The sequence below is a fragment of the Papio anubis genome, chromosome 9, assembly GCF_008728515.1.
Source record: "Papio anubis isolate 15944 chromosome 9, Panubis1.0, whole genome shotgun sequence".
Taxonomy (NCBI): Eukaryota; Metazoa; Chordata; class Mammalia; order Primates; family Cercopithecidae; genus Papio; species Papio anubis.
Window position 1 is genome coordinate 116,555,154 of NC_044984.1, and position 18,162 is coordinate 116,573,315.

Consider the following 18,162-nt stretch of genomic DNA (forward strand, 5'->3'; position numbering starts at 1 on the left):
CCCGAGTAGCTTGGGACTACGAAGCCAGCCACCTAAGCCACGGCTAGTTTTTTTGTATTTTTAGTAGAGGCGGGGTTTCACCCGTGTTAGCCAGGATGGTCTCGATCTCCTGACCCGCAAGTAGTCGCCCGTCTCGGCCTCCCAAAGTGCTAGGATTACAGGCTTGAGCCACCGCGCCCGGCCTTCTGGCTAATTTTTGTATTTTTAGTAGAGATGGAGTTTCACCATGTTAGCCAGGCTGGTGTTGAACTCCTGACTTTGTGATCCGCCCACCTCATCCTTCCAAAGTGCTGGGATATTACAGGAGTGAGCCACTGTGCCTGACGTTTTTTTGTTTGTTTGGTTTTGGTTTTGGTTTTGAGACGAGTTTTGCTCAGTCGCCCAGGCTGGAGTATAATGGCACGATCTCGGCTCACTGCAACCTCCACTCCCGGATGCAAGCGATTCTCCCGCCTCAGCCTCCTGAGTAGCTGGGATTACAGGCACCCGCCATTAAGCCTGGCCAATTTTTGTATTTTTAGTAGAGACGGGGTTTCACCATGTTGGCCAGGCTGGTCTTGAACTCCTGACAGCAGGTGATCCGCCCCCCTCGGCTTTCCAAAGTGCTGGGATTACAGGTGTGAGGTCCTTTTTGCCTCTTTCTAGGTTTTGGCAGATTATCATCAACATAAATTCTAGTGACTTGAGAGTTTATGGTAGTTGCGTTCCAGATAATTTAGGAGTTATCACACTCACCCCTGTGGTCGGTTCTGTCCCATGTTGCGTTCGGGAAAGGCAAATATGAATTAGGTTTTTTCCTCTTGCATATGTTGTGGGAGGTGATCTTGATTTACATACAAATGTCTGCCCCTAATCTCCTTCCCTATCTCCCTTTGAAATTTTTCTTGTTTCTGAGAATCTGTGGGGAAAACAGGCATCAAGTCAAATGTTGTCATACAGGTAGACCCCCTGCATCAGGCCTCAGGGGCTTGTGCCAAAAACAGCGATCACAATGAATGGGAGTGCTGCTACAGGCTGCAGCCTGGAAGAACCTTGAAGACACCAGGCTAAGAGAAAGAAACAGCCAAAAAAGACCACATGTTGTCTGATTCCTTGTATATGAAATGGCCAGACAGGAAAACCCATGGAGACAGGGAGTAGCTTAGTGGTTACCAGGGGCTGAGGCTGGGAAGGGATGGGAAGTGCCTGCCCATGGGCACGAAGTTTCTTTATTTTTTTGCAGAGATGGGGTCTTGCTGTGTTTCCCAGGCTGGTCTCCAATTCCTGGGCTCAAGTGATCCTCCCACCTCGGATTCCCGAAGTGCTAGGATTACAGGTGAGCCACCATACCCAGCATGGTACAGTTTCTTTTGGGGATGATAAAAATGTTCTGGAATTAGATAGTGGTGATGTGGCACAACTGTGAATATCTTTAAAAACATCAAATTGTGGCTGGGTGTGGTGGCTCTTGCCTGTAATCCCAGCACTTTAGGAGTGATGTGAGAGGAAGGCATGAGCCCAGGAGTTCGAGACCAACCTGGGCAACATAGTGAGACCTCATCTGCATTAAAAAAACCAAAACAAGCACAAAAGACATCTAATTGTAAACTGTATGTATGTATGTATGTATGTATTTATTGAGACGGAGTCTCACTCTGTCACCCAGGCTAGAGTACAGTGGCATGATCTCAGCTTACTGCAACCTCCATCTCCCAGGTTCAAGCAATTCACCTGCCTCACCTTCTCCAGTAGCTGAGATTATAGGCACACGCCACCACGCCTGGCTAATTTGTGTACTTTTATTAGAGATGGGCTTTCACCATGTTGGCCAGGCTGGTCATGAACCCCTGACCTCAAGTGATCTGCCCATCTCAACCTCCCAAAGTGCTAGGATTACAGGTGTGAGCCACCACGCCTGGCCCAATTATACACTTTAAATGGGCTAACTTTACAGTATATAAATTATATGTTTTAAAAAACTGTTTAAAATACTGATTCCGGGCTGGGCACAGTGGCTCACGCCTGTAATCCCAGCACTTTGGGAGGCTGAGGTGGGTGGATCACATAAGGTCTGGGGTTCGAGACTAGCCTGGCTAACATGGTGAAACTCCATCTCTACTAAAAATACAAAAATTAGCTGGGCGTGGTGATGCACGCCTGTAATCCCAGCTACTCAGGAAGCTGAGGGAGGTAAATCGCTTGAACCCGGGAGCCAGAGGCTGCAGTGAGCCGAGATTGTGCCACTGCATTCCAGCCTGGGCGACAGAGCAAGACTCTGTTTTAAAAAAAAAAAAAAAAAACTGATTCCAGGGCCCAGCCAAAACGACTAAATCAGAACCTCTGGGTGTGAGCCTGGGAATCTGCATTTCACCTCCCTCTCAGCGGTACCGGCTGTGCACTTTGTTTAGAAATCACTAAGCATTTCAAGACAGTGATGAGAACAGAGAGTGAAAACAAGCTCGGGGCCCTCTGAGCTCTGGGCCCCATGACTGAGTAGGTCACAGGCTCGTGAAGCTGGCCCTGCAGCCCGGAATGAAGCCTGCATGCTCTACCCAAAGGACGAATAGAGCATTTGCTTAGCGGGTTTGCCTCTTCATCCGAGGACCTGGAAGGTGAGGAGAAATTAGCAACTTCTAAAGGTTTCCTCTGCAAGGGCAATGCAGTGGTTTTAGTGAGAAGAGTGCAGCGGAGTCCCCCGGCGCATGGCTGAGTCATCTCCAGAACTGCGGGCTTTCAGTGACAGAAGGAGAAAGGCTGAGCCTGCGCGAGATCTACGGGAGCTCCTAGGTCAATCCATCAATCCAACAGCATTAAATGACTCTTCTGGCGAATTGAATCAGAATGGGAGTTCATTAAAGGACAGCAGGTGGTTCGCGGAATCCCTGTGAGCCTGTTGCTCATGGGGAACCCAGGGTGGGGAGCACCAGGCGGCCACTGAGGGCTCAGCCCCTGTTCCTCCAGAGAGGGGATCTTGTTGCAATTGCCACCTCTCCCTGAAACGAAGCACCTGCCACCATCTCTGCTGCTTCATGTCACCAGCGTCTGATTTGAAGTCTGATTGCATTGCCGCGGTCTCAGGCCCACAGCCTAGCTACAAGGGAGGCTGGAAAGACAAGTGTCACATTTCAGCTTCTGCAGCAGACAGCAGGCCCTGCTGCCCACCAAACAACCCTTCCCCAGAGTGGGCATATGTCAAGCTTTTATTCAACTCGGTGTTGAGGGAATCAGCATAACGCAGCTGATTCAAAGGAGGAGATGAGAGACTAATACTCGTGTCTGTCTGTCTGTTGTCAATGAAGATAAAGAATGCCAGAATCAAACAGCTCTGTTAGATGCGAAAGTGGTTCACGCCCTACAGTCAATACGACCATAACCTTTGGAGTCATCTTCTCTACTTGGTAGAGATCATTTGCATCTTATCTGTTTTCTCTAAGTTCAAAGACCCTGGGACCTAATGAATAATACATAATACGTCAAACAAAGTTCCATTCTCTGAGAACAATGCCATCTAATAGAACTGCCTGCGGTATTGGAGATGTTCTGTGTCTGTGCTATCCAATAATGTCGCCATTAGCCAGTGCAGCTGTTGAGCACTCAAGATGTGGACACTGAGGAACTGAATTTAAAAAAAAATTTTTTTAAATTTGAAATGGAGTCTCACTGTGTTGCCCAGGCTGGAGTGCCGTGGTGCAATCTCCACTCACTGCAACCTCTGCCTCCCGGGTTCAAGCAATTCTCCTGCCTCTGCCTCCCTAGTAGCTGGAACTACAGGTGTGCACCACCACACCTGGCTAATTTTTGTAGTTTTTAGTAGAGATGAGGTTTTACCAAGTTGGCCAGGCTAGTCTCAACTCCTGACCTCGGGTGATCCACCGGCCTCAGCCTCCCAAAGTGCTGGGATTACAGGTATGAGCCACCTGGCAAAAAAAAAAAAAAATGTGTATATATATATATATATATATATATATATATATTTTTTTTAAATAAAAAGATAGGAAGGCCAGGTATGGTGGCTCATGCCTATAATCCCAGCACTTTGGGAGGCTGAGGTGGGTGGATCACTTGAGGTCAGGAGTTTGAGACTAGCCTGGCCAACATGGTGAAACCCCATCTCTACTAAAAACACAAAAATTAGCCAGATGTGGTGGTGCATGCCTGTAATCCCAGCTACTTGGGAGGCTGAGGCAGGAGAATTGCTTGAACCTGGGAGGTGGAAATTGTAATGAGCCGAGATTACATCACTGCACTCTAGCCTGGGCAACAAAGGCAAAACTCTGTCTCCAAAAAAAAAAAAAAAAAAGAGGTGGGCTCTCACCATGTTGAAATCTTGCCATGTTGCCCAGGCTGGTCTCGAGCTGATCACTCAAATGATCCACCCACCTCAGCCTCCTAAAGCACTGGGATTACAGGGGTGAGCCATAGCACCTGACCTGTTTTAAGTAATTTTAGATTTATAGAAAAGTTATAGACAGTACAGAGACTTCCCGTATACCCTTCACCCAGCTTCCCCTAAGTGGGAATTTCTTAAATAACTGTGCATGTTTATAAAAACTAAGCGATTAACACTCATAGGATATAAATCACTAAACTACCAGCTGTCTGAATTTTCTCCATTTTTTTCACTAATGTCTGTTTTCTGGTCCAAGAGTCAGTCCAGGTTCCCACATTGTGCTTAGTGCTTGTATCTCCTTAGTCTTCAATCTGTGACCATTTTCTTAGCCTTTCCTTGTTTTTCATGACCCTGACACTTTTGAAGAGTGCCAGTCAAGGATTTTGTGAAATGACCCTAGGTTGGGCTTGGCAGGTGTTTTCTCCTGATGGGACTGGGATGGTGATTTTGGAAGATCACAGAGAAGTGAGGGAGGTACCTTCTCATTGTGTCACGTGAAGGGCGCGTGCTATCCAAGCGTGGGCTCACTGGCCAGAGGTGATGTCTGAGACGCATCTCCCCTGCCGCCTTGCCGCCTTGCTGTATTCCCTCTTGTGGTCTGTTCTTTAGAAGGGAGTCACCAAGTCCCACCCACCTTCAAGGGGAGGGGAGTTAAGCTCCCCCTCCTGGAGGGAGGAATATCGAATTTTTGTGGACATATGTTAAAGCCACCACCATGGTTTGAAGGGAGATTCTTTGAGGCTGTGCAGATTTCCTGTTTCTCCTTAAAGTTTCACCTGCTAACTTCAGCATTCTTCTGTGGATCCTGGCTGAGGCCGTTATTACTGTGGTGTTCTAATGATGATTTTCTATTTCCCTCATTCCTCTGTATTTATGATTTATTAATTAGAATTCTATAAGGAACATTTGTCCCTTTTCCCTCATTTATTTATCTCGTCAACCATTTATTTTTATCTTTATTTTTTGTTGGTTTTTTTTTTGAGACAGGGTCTCACTCTGTTGCCCAGGCTGGAGTATAGTGACACCATCTTGGCTCACTGCAACCTCTGCCTCCCAGATTCAAGCAAGTCGTACCTCAGCCTCCCAAGTAGCTGGGATTATAGGAGTGCGCCACTACACTCGGCTCGTTTTTGTATTTTTTGTGGAGATGGGATTTCGCCATGTTGCCCAGGCTAGTCTTGAACTCCTGACCTCAAGTGATGCTCCTGACTCAGCCTCCCAAAGTGCTGGAATTACAGGTGTGAGCCACCACGCCTGGCCCAACTATTTGTTTATATCACAGTGAACTTGTGGGTATTTACCTTATTCTTTGAAAGGACATATGGTCATCTTTTTGCCTTATTTCCCAGTTTTAGATAATTTTTCTTTTTTTTTTTGAGACGGAGTCTCGCTCTATCGCCCAGGCTGGAGTGCAGTGGCCAGATCTCGGCTCACTGCAAGCTCCGCCTCCCGGGTTCCCGCCATTCTCCTGCCTCAACCTCCCGAGTAGCTGGGACTACAGGCGCCCGCCACCTCGCCCGGCTAGTTTTTTGTATTTTTTAGTAGAGACGGGGTTTCACTGTGTTAGCCAGGATGGTCTCGATCTCCTGACCTCGTGATCCGCCTGTCTCGGCCTCCCAAAGTGCTGGGATTACAGGCGTGAGCCACCGCGCCCGGCGATAATTTTTCTAATATATGTAAAGGTGTTCTGATGTAGGACAGTCAAAAAGAGAGAGAGAAGTCCACCACACTGGATATTTTCTGGAAAGATCACCAAAACCTCATCCTTGGAGACTAGGGTATCTGGGGGCTTAAATGCCTGCTATGGGGCTGGGCGCAGTGGCTCACACCTGTAATCCCGGCACTTTGGGAGGCCGAGGCGGGCAGATCACAAGGTCAGGAGATCAAGACCATCCTGGCTAACATGGTGAAACCCCGTCTCTACTAAAATACTAAAAATACAAAAAATTAGCCAGACGTGGTGGCGGGCGCCTGTAATCCCAGCTACTTGGGAGGCTGAGGCAGGAGAATCGCTTGAACCTGGAAGGCGGAGGTTGCAGTGAGCCGAGATCGCACCACTGCACTCTAGCCTAGGTGACAGAGTGAAACTCTCTAAAAGAAAAAAAAAAAAAAAAAAAAGCCTGCTAGGGGACTGCAGTAGAAATACCTGCGAGAACAAAAATGAGAAGTCCAAGACTGAAGTGCACGTCTCAGAGTCCTAACCACATCCCCCCTTGAGTGTGAACTTGTGCAAACCACACCTCTTCGGTCCTCAGTTTCCCCAGAGATAAGATGAAGATGTAGGTGCTGGTTGACTCAAGATTAGTGGTTCTCAAACTCTAGGGTGTGTTAGAATCCCCTGGAGGGCTCCACAAAGCCCAGATTGCTGTCTCCACCCACAGACCTTCCGATTCAGTAGGTCTGGGGTGAGACCCGATGATTGACATTTCTAAAATGTTGCCACGGGCTGTTGCTGCTGCTGCTGGCCCAGAGACCAGGCTTTGAGTCTGGGTGATCTCTAAGAAGCCCTAACAGTTGTGGACTTAACGATGATTCAAATGACAAAATCTTTGGACCTGGCTGTGAAGAAGTCCCCTAGGCCCTGAAAACCCAGTGGAGAGTTGTGCAGAGGACACTGTAAGATTGCTGCATGCTGCACCTGGCATCGAGGGCCTGTGAGACCCAGCCACTGCCCAGGGAGGGTCAAAGGCTGGGTAAGGCAGAGAAGCCCAGGCTGGAATCTGGGTTCCACTCCTTAATAGCTGTGTGGCCTTGAGCAAGTGACTGACTTCCTGCCTCAGTTTCCCTACCTATGAAAAGAGGATGGTACTTAACATGACCTGGCATAGAGAAAATGCTCAATGAGTATTTATTGCTCCTGGGGTCTTGCTTTGTCTCTGGAGTGAGTGGTGCTGTCCTAGCTCACTGCAGCCTTGAGCTCCTGGGCTCAAGCAATCCTCCCACCTCAGCCTCCCAAGTAGCACACCACCACGCTGATTTTTTTGTTTTGGTTTGGTTTGGTTTTTTTAGAGATGGGATCTTGCTATGTTGCCCAGGCTGGTCCGAAACTCTGGCCTCAAGCAGTCCTCCAGCCTTAGCTTCCCAAAGTGCTGGGATATCTGATCTGCGTTACAACTCTATGAGGCTGTGGCCATCACCATTGCCATTTCCAGACGAAACTAGCCACCATGCCCCGCCAAAGTCATTAGTTTTTTTCTCTTTCTTTTTTGAAATAGAAATGGGGTCTCACTATGTTGCCCAGGCTGGTCTTGAACTCCTGGGCTCAAGTGATCCTCCTGCCTTTATCTCCCAAAGTGCTGGGATTACAAGTGTGAGCCACAGTGCCCAGCTCAGGGTCATTATTTTTTATTGAGCGTGTCCAGTGGGAAGAAATGACAGTGGTAAAGTGATACCTCTTTCTAGAGCATGTCCATCCACCCTCTGCCACAACGCTACCCAGCTTGGAGTCCCATTTGCCAATGTCAAGCCCCTCACAAAACGCATCACAGATTATGAGAAAAATTCAATATAATTTATTAAATAGATTCCAAGGGCTCCCGCAGGGAGCATTAACAACTTTTAGTACAATAAATATCAATAAATTAACATAGCTGCCACCTCCTGCCCTCACAAAGGTATCATAAGTAAGATTTAAGCCTCCTGAAGAAAAACATTCCATAAATACCAAGACTAATAACAATAACCTAATGTTTTTCAAGGTAATTCACAAATTTACATCTCAGCCCTCCCAGGACTAGCCCATCTGAGGGGTCACTGAGATTATTCACTGGAAAAATGTACTTAAGGAATCACAGCAGAGTTCCCACACTTAGCTGTCAGTCATCTTTTTAAGGCTCCTTAAGTTCCTGCCATTCCAAAAGGAAGAGATGGCCTTAAGTGGTGGCCTGCTGGGCTCCAGAAGTCAACGATTTTAATGCAAGGTCCATGCACTCTGAAAACTGTTGAGAAATAGTCAGGATGAAGCGTTTACATTCATGGGTGTCTGTTGGCACAGAAATGTTTGTTTCTGGTGCATCTTGAAATATGAGTTTGTCGAGGTGCTCTATGATCTCATCAATAACAGATTTGTTGTCTAACTCTCTGATTGTCTTGAGATATGCCCGGATGGCTGGGCTGTGGATGATGTTTGGCGGCTGGGCGTCAGGGGTAAGACACGGCAGCGTGTAATTCTGGGACACGAGCACCCCCTTGTCTTCCTTCACCTGTGGAATGAGGAGAAATGGTGAGTGCTGGGTTTGCAATAACAGCTGCAAGTCCTGACAGTGAATGTTTGCATGCTTCCTCCACAACCCGCCTGGTGGATATATTTATCTGATCAATGTCACAACCCTATGAGGCTGTGCTATCAGTAACCCCATTTCCAGATGAAACTAGAGCTTAGGTGGCTGCAGTCCTGAAGCCTGTGCTCAGAACCACTGACCCATCCAGCTGAGGCCTCCCCAGCCTTCCAGAACCCACTCTCAGGTGCTCAGGGTGGTGGAAACTGTAGCACATCTGGCCTTCCATGGACTTCCGCCCTTTGTACTCTGTGTTAAAGCCACGTACGCCCCACTTAGAGAGGATAGTGTTAGGCTTGTCCAGAAAGGCATCCAAGATACAGGGGAGAGTTTTCCCAAACAAACCAAGGAGTCTAGACCACTCCCTCCCTGCCCTCTTTCTAAGGACTAACTGTTTTTGAGTCAGACCAAATTGCCAGCAGCACCTCATCAACCTGAACTGCCCAGTCATCTTTGGTTGGTAACAACCTCTGCCTTTTATAAAAGCCAAGGCTAAAGTCTAAATGCCAAGGCAGATGAGAAGGGTAATGCCAATTTCATGAATTGCTTCCAAGTTTGGGTATTTGTTTGTTTGATCAAAGCTATCTTGGCTGGGCACAGTGGCTCACGCCTGTAATCCCAGCACTTTGGGAGGCCGAGGCAAACGGATCACTTGAGGTCAGGAGTTCGAGACCAGCCTGGCCAACATGGAGAAATTCTGTCTCTACTAAAAATATGAAAATTAGCCAGGTGTGGTGACATGTGCCTGTACTCCCAGCTACTCGGGAAGCTGACACAGGAGAATCGCTTGAACCCATGAAGCAGAGTTTGCAGTGAGCCAAGATCACGCCACTGCACTCCAGCCTGGGTGACAGAGTGAGACTCTATCTCAAAAAAAAAAAAAAAAAAAAAGCCATCTTCTCCTGTCTAGTTGCCCCCATCGCTTCCTGGCATAGCCACAGCCCTGGCTTCAGGTCTGGAGAGATGAACCTCTTCGGAGGGCAATGGAAGGCATTTTAAAGAAATCGTTTAGAAAAGAAATCTCTAGGGCACTCACATCTTTCAAAAGCATCTTCGAAAGGGACTGTAATTCCTCGACTATTTTCTGTATATCACTTGGTTGTAGGAAATGGACGGGCAACGTGTGGGAGGTCAGCCAGCCTCCCAGGCAGCAGAGCAGAAACAGCACAGACGTCGCGGGGCCTGGAGAGAGAACGATGCCGTGAATGCATGCATCACACACCCCTGTCCACCCCGGCTCCCCCTGCAGCTGTGCTGAGCCAACCCTGGGGGCAGTGCTTCCAGAATCTTCCTGGTGAGATAAGATGATGCCCAAGACTCCGGAAGCACCAGGACCAGCGAGCAATACCTGAGTGAGAGGCCATGGCGAGAGAGAGCAAGGCCAGCTTCGGTGGGGGCTTCTGGAGCCAGATGTGTTCGCCATGGCTGCCTGGAGATATATAAAGGGCCAGGGTGAGGAGGAAGAGCAGTCAGCGTCCCGCCCATGGCAAAACCATTTACTCAGCTTTTCTCCAGAAAACACACAAAGTTCTGCTGGCCACGGCTGAGTGAAAGGGCTGAAAGGAAATGCTGAGGTTACCCTCAAGGTGGGCAGATGCCTGACTCAGACACACACATACTTCACAAAAAGACACATGCATGCATCTTTGCCTTTCTTCGTGGAAGGAACCTGTTGATTTGACTAGACAAACTTTCGAAGCCCAGGGTTGACAGACACAACCGTACCACCAAGGAGCTGGTGACTTCCAGGAGTTCAAGGCCAGCGCCCACAGGGAATTTCTGGGGAGGAAATGCGAATCTGGCGTGAGATGTGCGGAATGCGGTATCTCTGGAAATTTCTGCAGTATATGCCCACGCCGGTGTGCAGGGACAGCCCCGTAACTGCTGTGAGTGTGGTGGGTCAAAGGCTTCATCTCAACTCCGTGTATCCTTGGACATCACTGGACTCTCCATCGTGCCTCTGCAATCTCAGGGCCCAGAACCAGAGGCTGTGCTCCAGAGTTATTGCTTGAAATCCTTGTTCATATCTTTTTTTTTTTTTTTTTTTTTTTTGAGATGGAGTCTTGCTCTGTCACTCAGGCTGGAGTGCAGTGGCCTGATCATTGCAACCTCCGCATCCCGGGCTCAAGAAATTCTCATGCCTCAGTCTCAGCCTCCCAAGTAGCTGAGACTACAGGCATGTGCCACCATACCCAGCTAATTTTTGTATTTTTAGTAGAGATGGTGTTTCACCATGTTCGCCAGGCTGGTCTTGAACTCCCGACCTCAGGTGATCCGTACACCTCAGCCTCCCAAAGTGGTGGGATTACAGGCGTGAGCCACCGCGCCCAGCCTGCCCGGCTAAGTTTTAAAATTTTTTCGTAGAGACAGGGTTTCACCATGTTGCCCAGGCTGGTCTCAAACTTCTGGGCTCATCCTGCCACCTTGGCCTCCCAAAGTGCTGAGATTACAGGCATGAGCGACTGCACCCGGCCTCCTTATTCATATTTTAGTGCCAGCTTTGATCAGGCCCTTTTCTAGGGTATTGGGAATAGTGGCGAAGAAGTTAGACAGGGTCCCCGCCCTTGTGGGCCCGGCATTGCAGTGGGCCGTGGCAGACAATAGCAACAACATTCATAAATAAGCTAGAAGGCACTGCTACAGTTGGAGAGTGACGGGCGGGATACTTTTAGTCAGGTGATCAGCAAAAGTCTCTCTGAGAGGTGACAACATTGAAGCAGAGACTGAAAGACAAGAAGGAGCCGGTCCTGCGAAGACCTGGGAGAAGAGTGTTCCAAGGCGACAGGACAGGAGTGCAAAGTCCTCAGGCGAAAATGAGCTCGATGCTGTTCCTAGAACGGGAAGAGGGTCATGGCAGCCTCGGTGACGAGAGAGGACAGGAGGGTGGTGGGGAGGCGGGCTGTGGCCCCATCACAGAGGCCTGAGGCTGGGAAAAAGAGCCTGGGTTTATTCCACATGTGACGAGGCAGTGCTGGACCGCTTTCAGTAGGGAAACAAAGGATCGGATGCACTTTATTTTTTTCTTTTCTTAATTGTTTTGTCTTTTGTTTTTTTTGGAGAGGTCTCAAGGCCATCCTCCCACCTTGGCTTCCCAAAGTGCTGGGATTACAGGCATGAGTCACCATGCCTGGCCCTGAGGCACTTTATTTATTATTAGTAGTAGCATTTTTTTTTCTTTTTGAGACAGAGTCTCACTTTGTCACCCAGGCAGGAGTGAAGTGGCTCAATCTCAGCTTACTGCAACCTCCACCTCCCATGTTCAAGCGATTCTCGTGCCTCAGCTTCCTGAGTAGCTGGGATTACAGGCATGCACCACCATGCCTGGCTAATTCTTGTATTTTTAGTAGAGATGGAGCTTCACCATGTTGGGATGAGGTCAGTCTGGGCGGCCATAGAACCCAAGATGCACAGAGGGGACACACCAGGAAGCCCTCCCACCCATCCTCCCAAGTCCCCCTGCCGCCAGCCACCACTGACTTTTTCTTTACTTCCCAAACCACCACAATATGGCTTTCACCACCCCACTAATTTAATCAAAATCCTCTAGCAGAGTCCATGGAAGGCATGACCTTCATCCGCAGGTGTTTATTGCCATAATTATGTTGCATTGCATGGCAAAAGGGATTTTGTAGGTATGGTCACGGTTACTATTCAGTTTACCTAAAATAGATTTTCCTGGGTTCCCTGGGCCGCCCCAACACAATCCCACAAGCCCATCAAGCAGAAGAGGAGGTCAGAGGGATTCCGAGCGAGAGAAGAGCTCACCTGCTGTTGCTGGCTTGAAGATGGTGGGGGCAGCGTGGAAAGCACGAGAAGGAAATAATTTGGTCAATAACCACTGAGCTTGGAAGTGGATGCTGAGACCTAAATGAGAACCCTAGCCAGCCAGCACCTTTATTTTAGTTCAGTGAGTTCCTGAGCAAATAATCTATCCATGGCATGCTAGACTTTGACCTACAGATGCTATGAGAAAGAAAATGTGTGTGTGTGTGTGTGTGTGCGTGTGTTTAATAGACAGGATTTTGCTCTCTCATCCAGGCTGGAGTGCAGTGGTATGATCACAGCTCACTGCAGCCTTGACCTCCCAGACTCAAGTAGCCCTCTTACCCTAGCCTCCCAAGTAGCTGGGACTATAGGCCTCCACCACCATGCCTGGCTAATTTTTGTATTTTTTGTAGCGATGGGGTCTCACCATGTTGCCCAGGCTGGTGTTGAACTCCTGGGCTCAGGCAATCCCACCTCACCTTCCCAAAGTGCTGGGATCATAGGCACGAGCCACTGCACCTGGCCACATGTGTGGTTTTATTTATTTATTTATTATTTTGAGATGGAGTATGGCTCTGTTGCCCAGGATGGAGTGCAGTGGCATGATCTTGGCTCACTGCAACCTCTGCCTCCTGGGTTCAAGCAATTCTCTTGTCTCAATCTCCCAAGTAACTGGGATTACAGGTGCGTGCCACCATGCCTGGCTCATTTTTGTATTTTTTGTAGAGATGGGGTTTTACCATGTTGGCCAGGCTGGTCTTGAACTCCTGACCTCAAGTGATCCACCCACCTTAGCCTCCCAAAGTGCTAGGATTACAGGTGGGAGCCACCACGCCTGGCTGCATTTGTGGTTTTAAACTGCTGTTTGTGATATTTGTTATGGCAGCAATAGAGAACTAATACAGTACCCAGAGACCACATGTTGTCAGCCTTCCCGGGGTTTCAGCCTTCATTTTACATAACCCATCTATAGCATGAAACATTGCCAACCACTTCCACTTTCCTGACAACCTCTTGTTCCTCTCCTAAAACAACTTCATCCTGATCCATTTTGCCCCTCTCCCCAGCTCCATGGACTCCACCCGTGATCTGGATTCCTCATACTTTAGTGTCTGTCTCCTTCACACTCCAGACCTAAATGTCCACCTCAATGTCCCACTGATACCTCAAAATCAGCATGCACAAAGGTGGGCGTGAGAACAGGGTAATAGTGACAGTGGAGATGAAGAGGTGTGGATGGATTGTAGAAATGTTTAGGAGGGAAAATACATAAGAGGTGACTTTTTTGTTGTTGTGTTTTGTTTTGTTTTGTTTTTGAGACAGCATCTCGCTCTGTCACCTGGGCTGGAGTGCAGTGGCACGATCTCAGCTCACCACAACCTCTACCTCCTGGGTTCAAGCGATTCTCCTGCCTCAACCTCCTGAGTAGCTGGGATTACAGGTGTGAGCCACCACACTTGGCCTTTTTTTTTTTTTTTTTGTATTTTTAGTAGAGATGGGGTTTCGCCATGTTGGCCAGGCTGGTCTTGAACTCCTGACCTTGTGATTCACCTGCCTTGGCCTCCCAAGGTGCTGGGATTACAGGCATGAGCCATGGTGCCAGGCCAGAAGTAGTGTTTGATTGGATATGGGGATAGTGGAGAGCAAAGAGTTGAGGACAACTTCTAGGTTTTTGGTTTGGGCAGCTGGAAGAATGACACTGGTACAAACTGAGAGGATTACAGGCCTAAGGCCTTTGGGGCTTGGGTGAGGTGATGAATTCTAGCTCTTTGCTTGTTGGTTGGCTGGTTTTGTTTTGTTTTGTTTTGTTTTCTTTAAGAGGCAAGGTCTCACTCTGTCACCTAGGCTAGAGTGCAGTGGTGTGATCACAGCTCACTGCAGCCTCAAACTCCTAGGCTCAAGAGATCCTTCTGCCTCAGCCTCCTGAGTAGCTGGGGCTACAGGCACACAGCACACCACCATGCCTGGCTAACTTTTGAATTTTAACTTTTTGTAGAATTAAGATCTTGCTCTGTTGCCTAGGCTGGTCTTGAACTCCGGGGCTCAAGCAATCCACCCACCTTGGCCTCCCAAAGTGCTGGGACTATAGGTGCGAGCCACACACCCGGCCTGATTCAGCTTTTGACATAGTGAATGGGAAGCGTTATGGATGCTCAGCTGAAGACATACAGCAGGCCATCGGACGTGTGCATCTGGAGCGTGAAGGAGGGAACTACAGACGTAAATGTGGGTGCCATCAAGGTATTGTGGCAGATAAAACTATAAGCCAGTAAGAGACGAGCAGTGTGAGGTGTGGAAGTCAAGCATGGAGCCCTGGGACATGCCTCCATTAACAGGACAAGGAGAAGATGATTTAATCTAGAACATGGAGAAGGCACTCTCAAGAGAAAAAGAAGGCTGGGCGCGGTGGCTCACACCTGTAATCCCAGCACTTTGGGAGGCCAAGGCAGGCAGATCACGAGGTCAGAAGGTCGAGACCATCCTGGCCAACATGGTGAAACCCCATCTCTACTAAAAACACAAAAAATTAGCCAGGTGTGGTGGTATGTGCCTGTAGTCCCAGCTACTTGGGAGGCTGCGGCAGGAGAATTGCTTGAACCCAGAAGGCGGAGGTTGCAGTGAGCTGAAATCGCGCCACTGAACTCCAGCTCGGTGACAGAGTGAGACTCCATCTCAAAAAAAAAAAAAAAAAAAAAGAGAGAGAAAGAAAAGTAACCAGAAACACATGCTGTCATGGAATAAGATGAAAAGTAGTTTTTCAAGAAGGAGGAAATGGTTGGCATCATCAAAAGCCACGAAGAGGTCAAATAAGATAAAGGCTGCGGAGATTCACTAGATTGGGCAACATGAGGTCACAGAAATTTTGCTGGGAGAGTTTGAATAAATTGTTGGTGTGGCAGTTATATCGTGGTGGTTTGGGAAGTGAGGAAAAAGTGAGCATAGGCCAGGCATGGTGGCTCACACCTGTCATCCCAGCACTTTGGGAGGCTGAGTCAGGTGGAACACCTGAGGTCAGGAGTTCGAGATCAGCCTGGCAAACATGGTGAAACCCCGTTCTACTAAAAATACAAAAATTAGCTGGGCATGGTGGCGGGGCGCCTGTAATCCCAGCTACTCGGGAGGCTGAGGCAGGAGAATCGCTTGAACCCAGGAGGTGGAGGTTGCAGTGAGTCAAGATTGCACCACTACATTCCAGCCTGGGCGACAGAGCAAGACTCCGTCTCAAAAAAAAAAAAAAAAAAAAAAAAAAAGAAAAAGAAAAAGTGAGCATAGATCACTATGTCAAGAAGCTTGGATGAGAAGGAAGAGATAAGAGACAGTGGTGGCTGCAGGGGGACTTGGGATGAAGGGTGGAAGGACTTCCTGGCTGGGCCCATTCTGTGCATCTTGGGTTCTGTGGTCCGCCCAGACCTGACCTCATTCCTGAGCTCTTACTCCTAACCAATGGCTGATTTGACAGAGTAGATGCCCATTGGCATCTGGACCTTAACTTGTTCCAAACAGGATGCTTGATTTCCCCTCTCAGTCTTCTCTTCCTTCACTGCACATTGTCCATCTGTTGCTCCATTAAAATCGCAGGAGCCATGTCTGTGATTCATCTCCTTGATTTATTTATATCACTATGGACTCAAAGATATTTATTTTATTCTTTGAGAGCCAGGCATGGTGGCTCACACCTGTGATCTCAGCACTTTGGGAGGCTGAGGTGGGTGGATCACTTGAGGTCAAAAGTTCGAGACCAGCCTGGGCAACATGGTGAAACCCTGTCTTTACTACAAATACAAAAACAGCCAGGCGTTGTGATGCATGCCTGTAGTCACAGCTACTCAGAAGGCTGAGGTGGGAGGACCACTTCAGCTCAAGAGGTCCAGGCTTCAGGGACCTGTGATCACGCTACTGCACTGTAGCCTGGGTAACAAAGTGAGACCCTGTCCCCCCCGCCCCAAAAAAAGGATATTTTCTTTTTCGAAAGGACACATGGTCATCTTTTTGCCTTAACTCCCTGTTTTGGATAATTTTTTTTTTTTTTTTGAGACAGTCTTGCTCTGTTGCCCAGACTGGAATGCAGTGACATGATCTTGGCTCACTACAACCTCCGCCTCATGAGTTCAAGCAATTCTCCTGCCTCGGCCTCCCAAGTAGCTGGGTTTATAGGCACATGCCACCATGCCTGGCTAAATTTTGTATTTTTAGTAGAGACAGGATTTCACCATGTTTGCCAGGCTGGTCTCGAACTCCTGACCTCAGGTGATCCACCCACCTCAGCCTCCCAAAGTGCTAGGTTTACAGGGATGAGCCACCATGCCCAACCTAATTTTTCTTTTTTTTTCTTTTTTGAGACAGAGTCTCGCTCTGTCGCCCAGGCTGGAGTGCAGTAGCACGATCTCCACTCACTGCAAGCTCCACCTCCCGGGCTCATGCCATTCTCCTGCCTCAGCCTCCCAGGAATAGCTGGGACTACAGGCGCCTGCCAGCACGCCCAGATAATTTTTTATATTTTTAGTAGAGATGGGGTTTCACCGTGTTAGCCAGGATGGTCTTGATCTGCTAACCTCGTGATCTACCCACCTCGACCTCCCAAAGTGCTGGGATTACAGGGTAAACCACCGCTGCCAGCCACCCAGCCTAATTTTTCTAATAACAGTAAAGTTGTCCCAATATCGTATAGTTAAAAAGAATGAGAGATGTTAATGTGTTCTTCCGAAATTCATTTGTCAGAACCTGATGCCCAGTGTGATAGTATTAAGAGGTGGGGCCCTTTGGGAAGTGATTAAGTGTGGGGGCTCCTCAGGAATGGGATTAATGTCCTTATAAAAGAAGCTTCATGGCTGGGCGTGGTGGTTCACACCTGTAATCCCAACACTTTGGGAGGCTGAGGCCAGTGGATTGCCTGAGCCCAGGAGTCTGAGACCAACTTGGGCAACATGGTGAAACTCCATCTCTACTAAAATACAAAAAGTTAGACCGGGCACAGTGGTTCACGTCTGTAATCCCAGCACATTGGGAGGCCGAGGCGGTGGATCATCTGAGGTCAGGAGTTCGAGACTAGCCTGTCAAACATGGTGAAATCCTGTCTGTACTAAAAATACAAAACATTAGCGGGGCGTTGTGGCAGGCGCCTATAATCCCAGCTACTCGGGAGGCTGAGGCAGGAGAATCGGTTGAATCTGGGAGGCGGAGGTTGCAGTGAGCCAAGATCGCGCCATTGCATTCCAGCCTGGAAAACAAGAGTGAAACTCGGTCTAAAAAATAAAAAAGTCGGAAGTGGTCATGCGCGCCTGTAATCCCAGCTACTAGGGAGGCTGAGGCGGGAAAATCGCTGGAACCCGGGACACTGAGATTGCAGTGAGCCGAGATCTCGCCACTGGACTCCAGCCTGGGCGACAGAGTGAGACTCCGTCTCAATGAAATAAAATAAATAAAAAGTTAAAAACATAAAATGAGGACTGGGTGCTTTAACAGTTATACAGGTGGACAGTATGAAACCCCTGACTCCAGGCTTAGAGAGGCCCACCCTGGAACCCACTGGCTGGCTGGAGTCGAGAGGTTTGACCTTGGGTCCTCTTCTCCTTTCTCCAGTTGTCAGATGAGTATAGGATGACTTTCCGTGGGGAGTGCTTGACAGGAGGTAAGAAACAGGTCAGCTACGGCGCTCACTGCCTGCGGGAGCTGCTGCACTTAGAACCACCAGCTGTTATCCCATTTTTGTAGATGAGGGCAGAAGAGAAAACCCAGGTGGTTGGGGCCGAG

The 18,162-nt window shown here is 48.6% G+C and overlaps 1 protein-coding gene across 2 annotated transcripts; it reads right to left on the reverse strand.

The window, feature by feature from the left end:
• Positions 1-7,861: 7,861 nt before the first annotated feature.
• On the reverse strand, positions 7,862-18,140 carry IL31 (interleukin 31). 2 transcript variants are annotated; one of them, XM_009181891.4, is made up of 5 exons: positions 17,927-18,140; positions 12,412-12,424; positions 9,995-10,075; positions 9,683-9,828; positions 7,862-8,571 (listed from the first exon to the last, which is right to left on the reverse strand). In XM_009181891.4, the coding sequence occupies exons 3-5, from the start codon at positions 10,008-10,010 to the stop codon at positions 8,242-8,244; spliced, it is 492 nt and encodes a 163-aa protein (XP_009180155.1). In that variant the 5' UTR covers positions 10,011-10,075; positions 12,412-12,424; positions 17,927-18,140; the 3' UTR covers positions 7,862-8,241. The 2 variants fall into 2 exon arrangements, with proteins under 2 accessions (XP_009180155.1, XP_003907358.1); XM_003907309.5 differs by lacking the exon at positions 12,412-12,424 and having other exon boundaries at positions 17,966-18,140.
• Positions 18,141-18,162: the final 22 nt, after the last annotated feature.

Coding starts and splice junctions, on each gene's coding strand:
- IL31 (XM_003907309.5), bottom strand. Junction 8,572..9,682: donor CGAAGATGCTTTTGAAAGAT/GTGAGTGCCCTA, acceptor CTCATTCCACAG/GTGAAGGAAGACAAGGGGGT.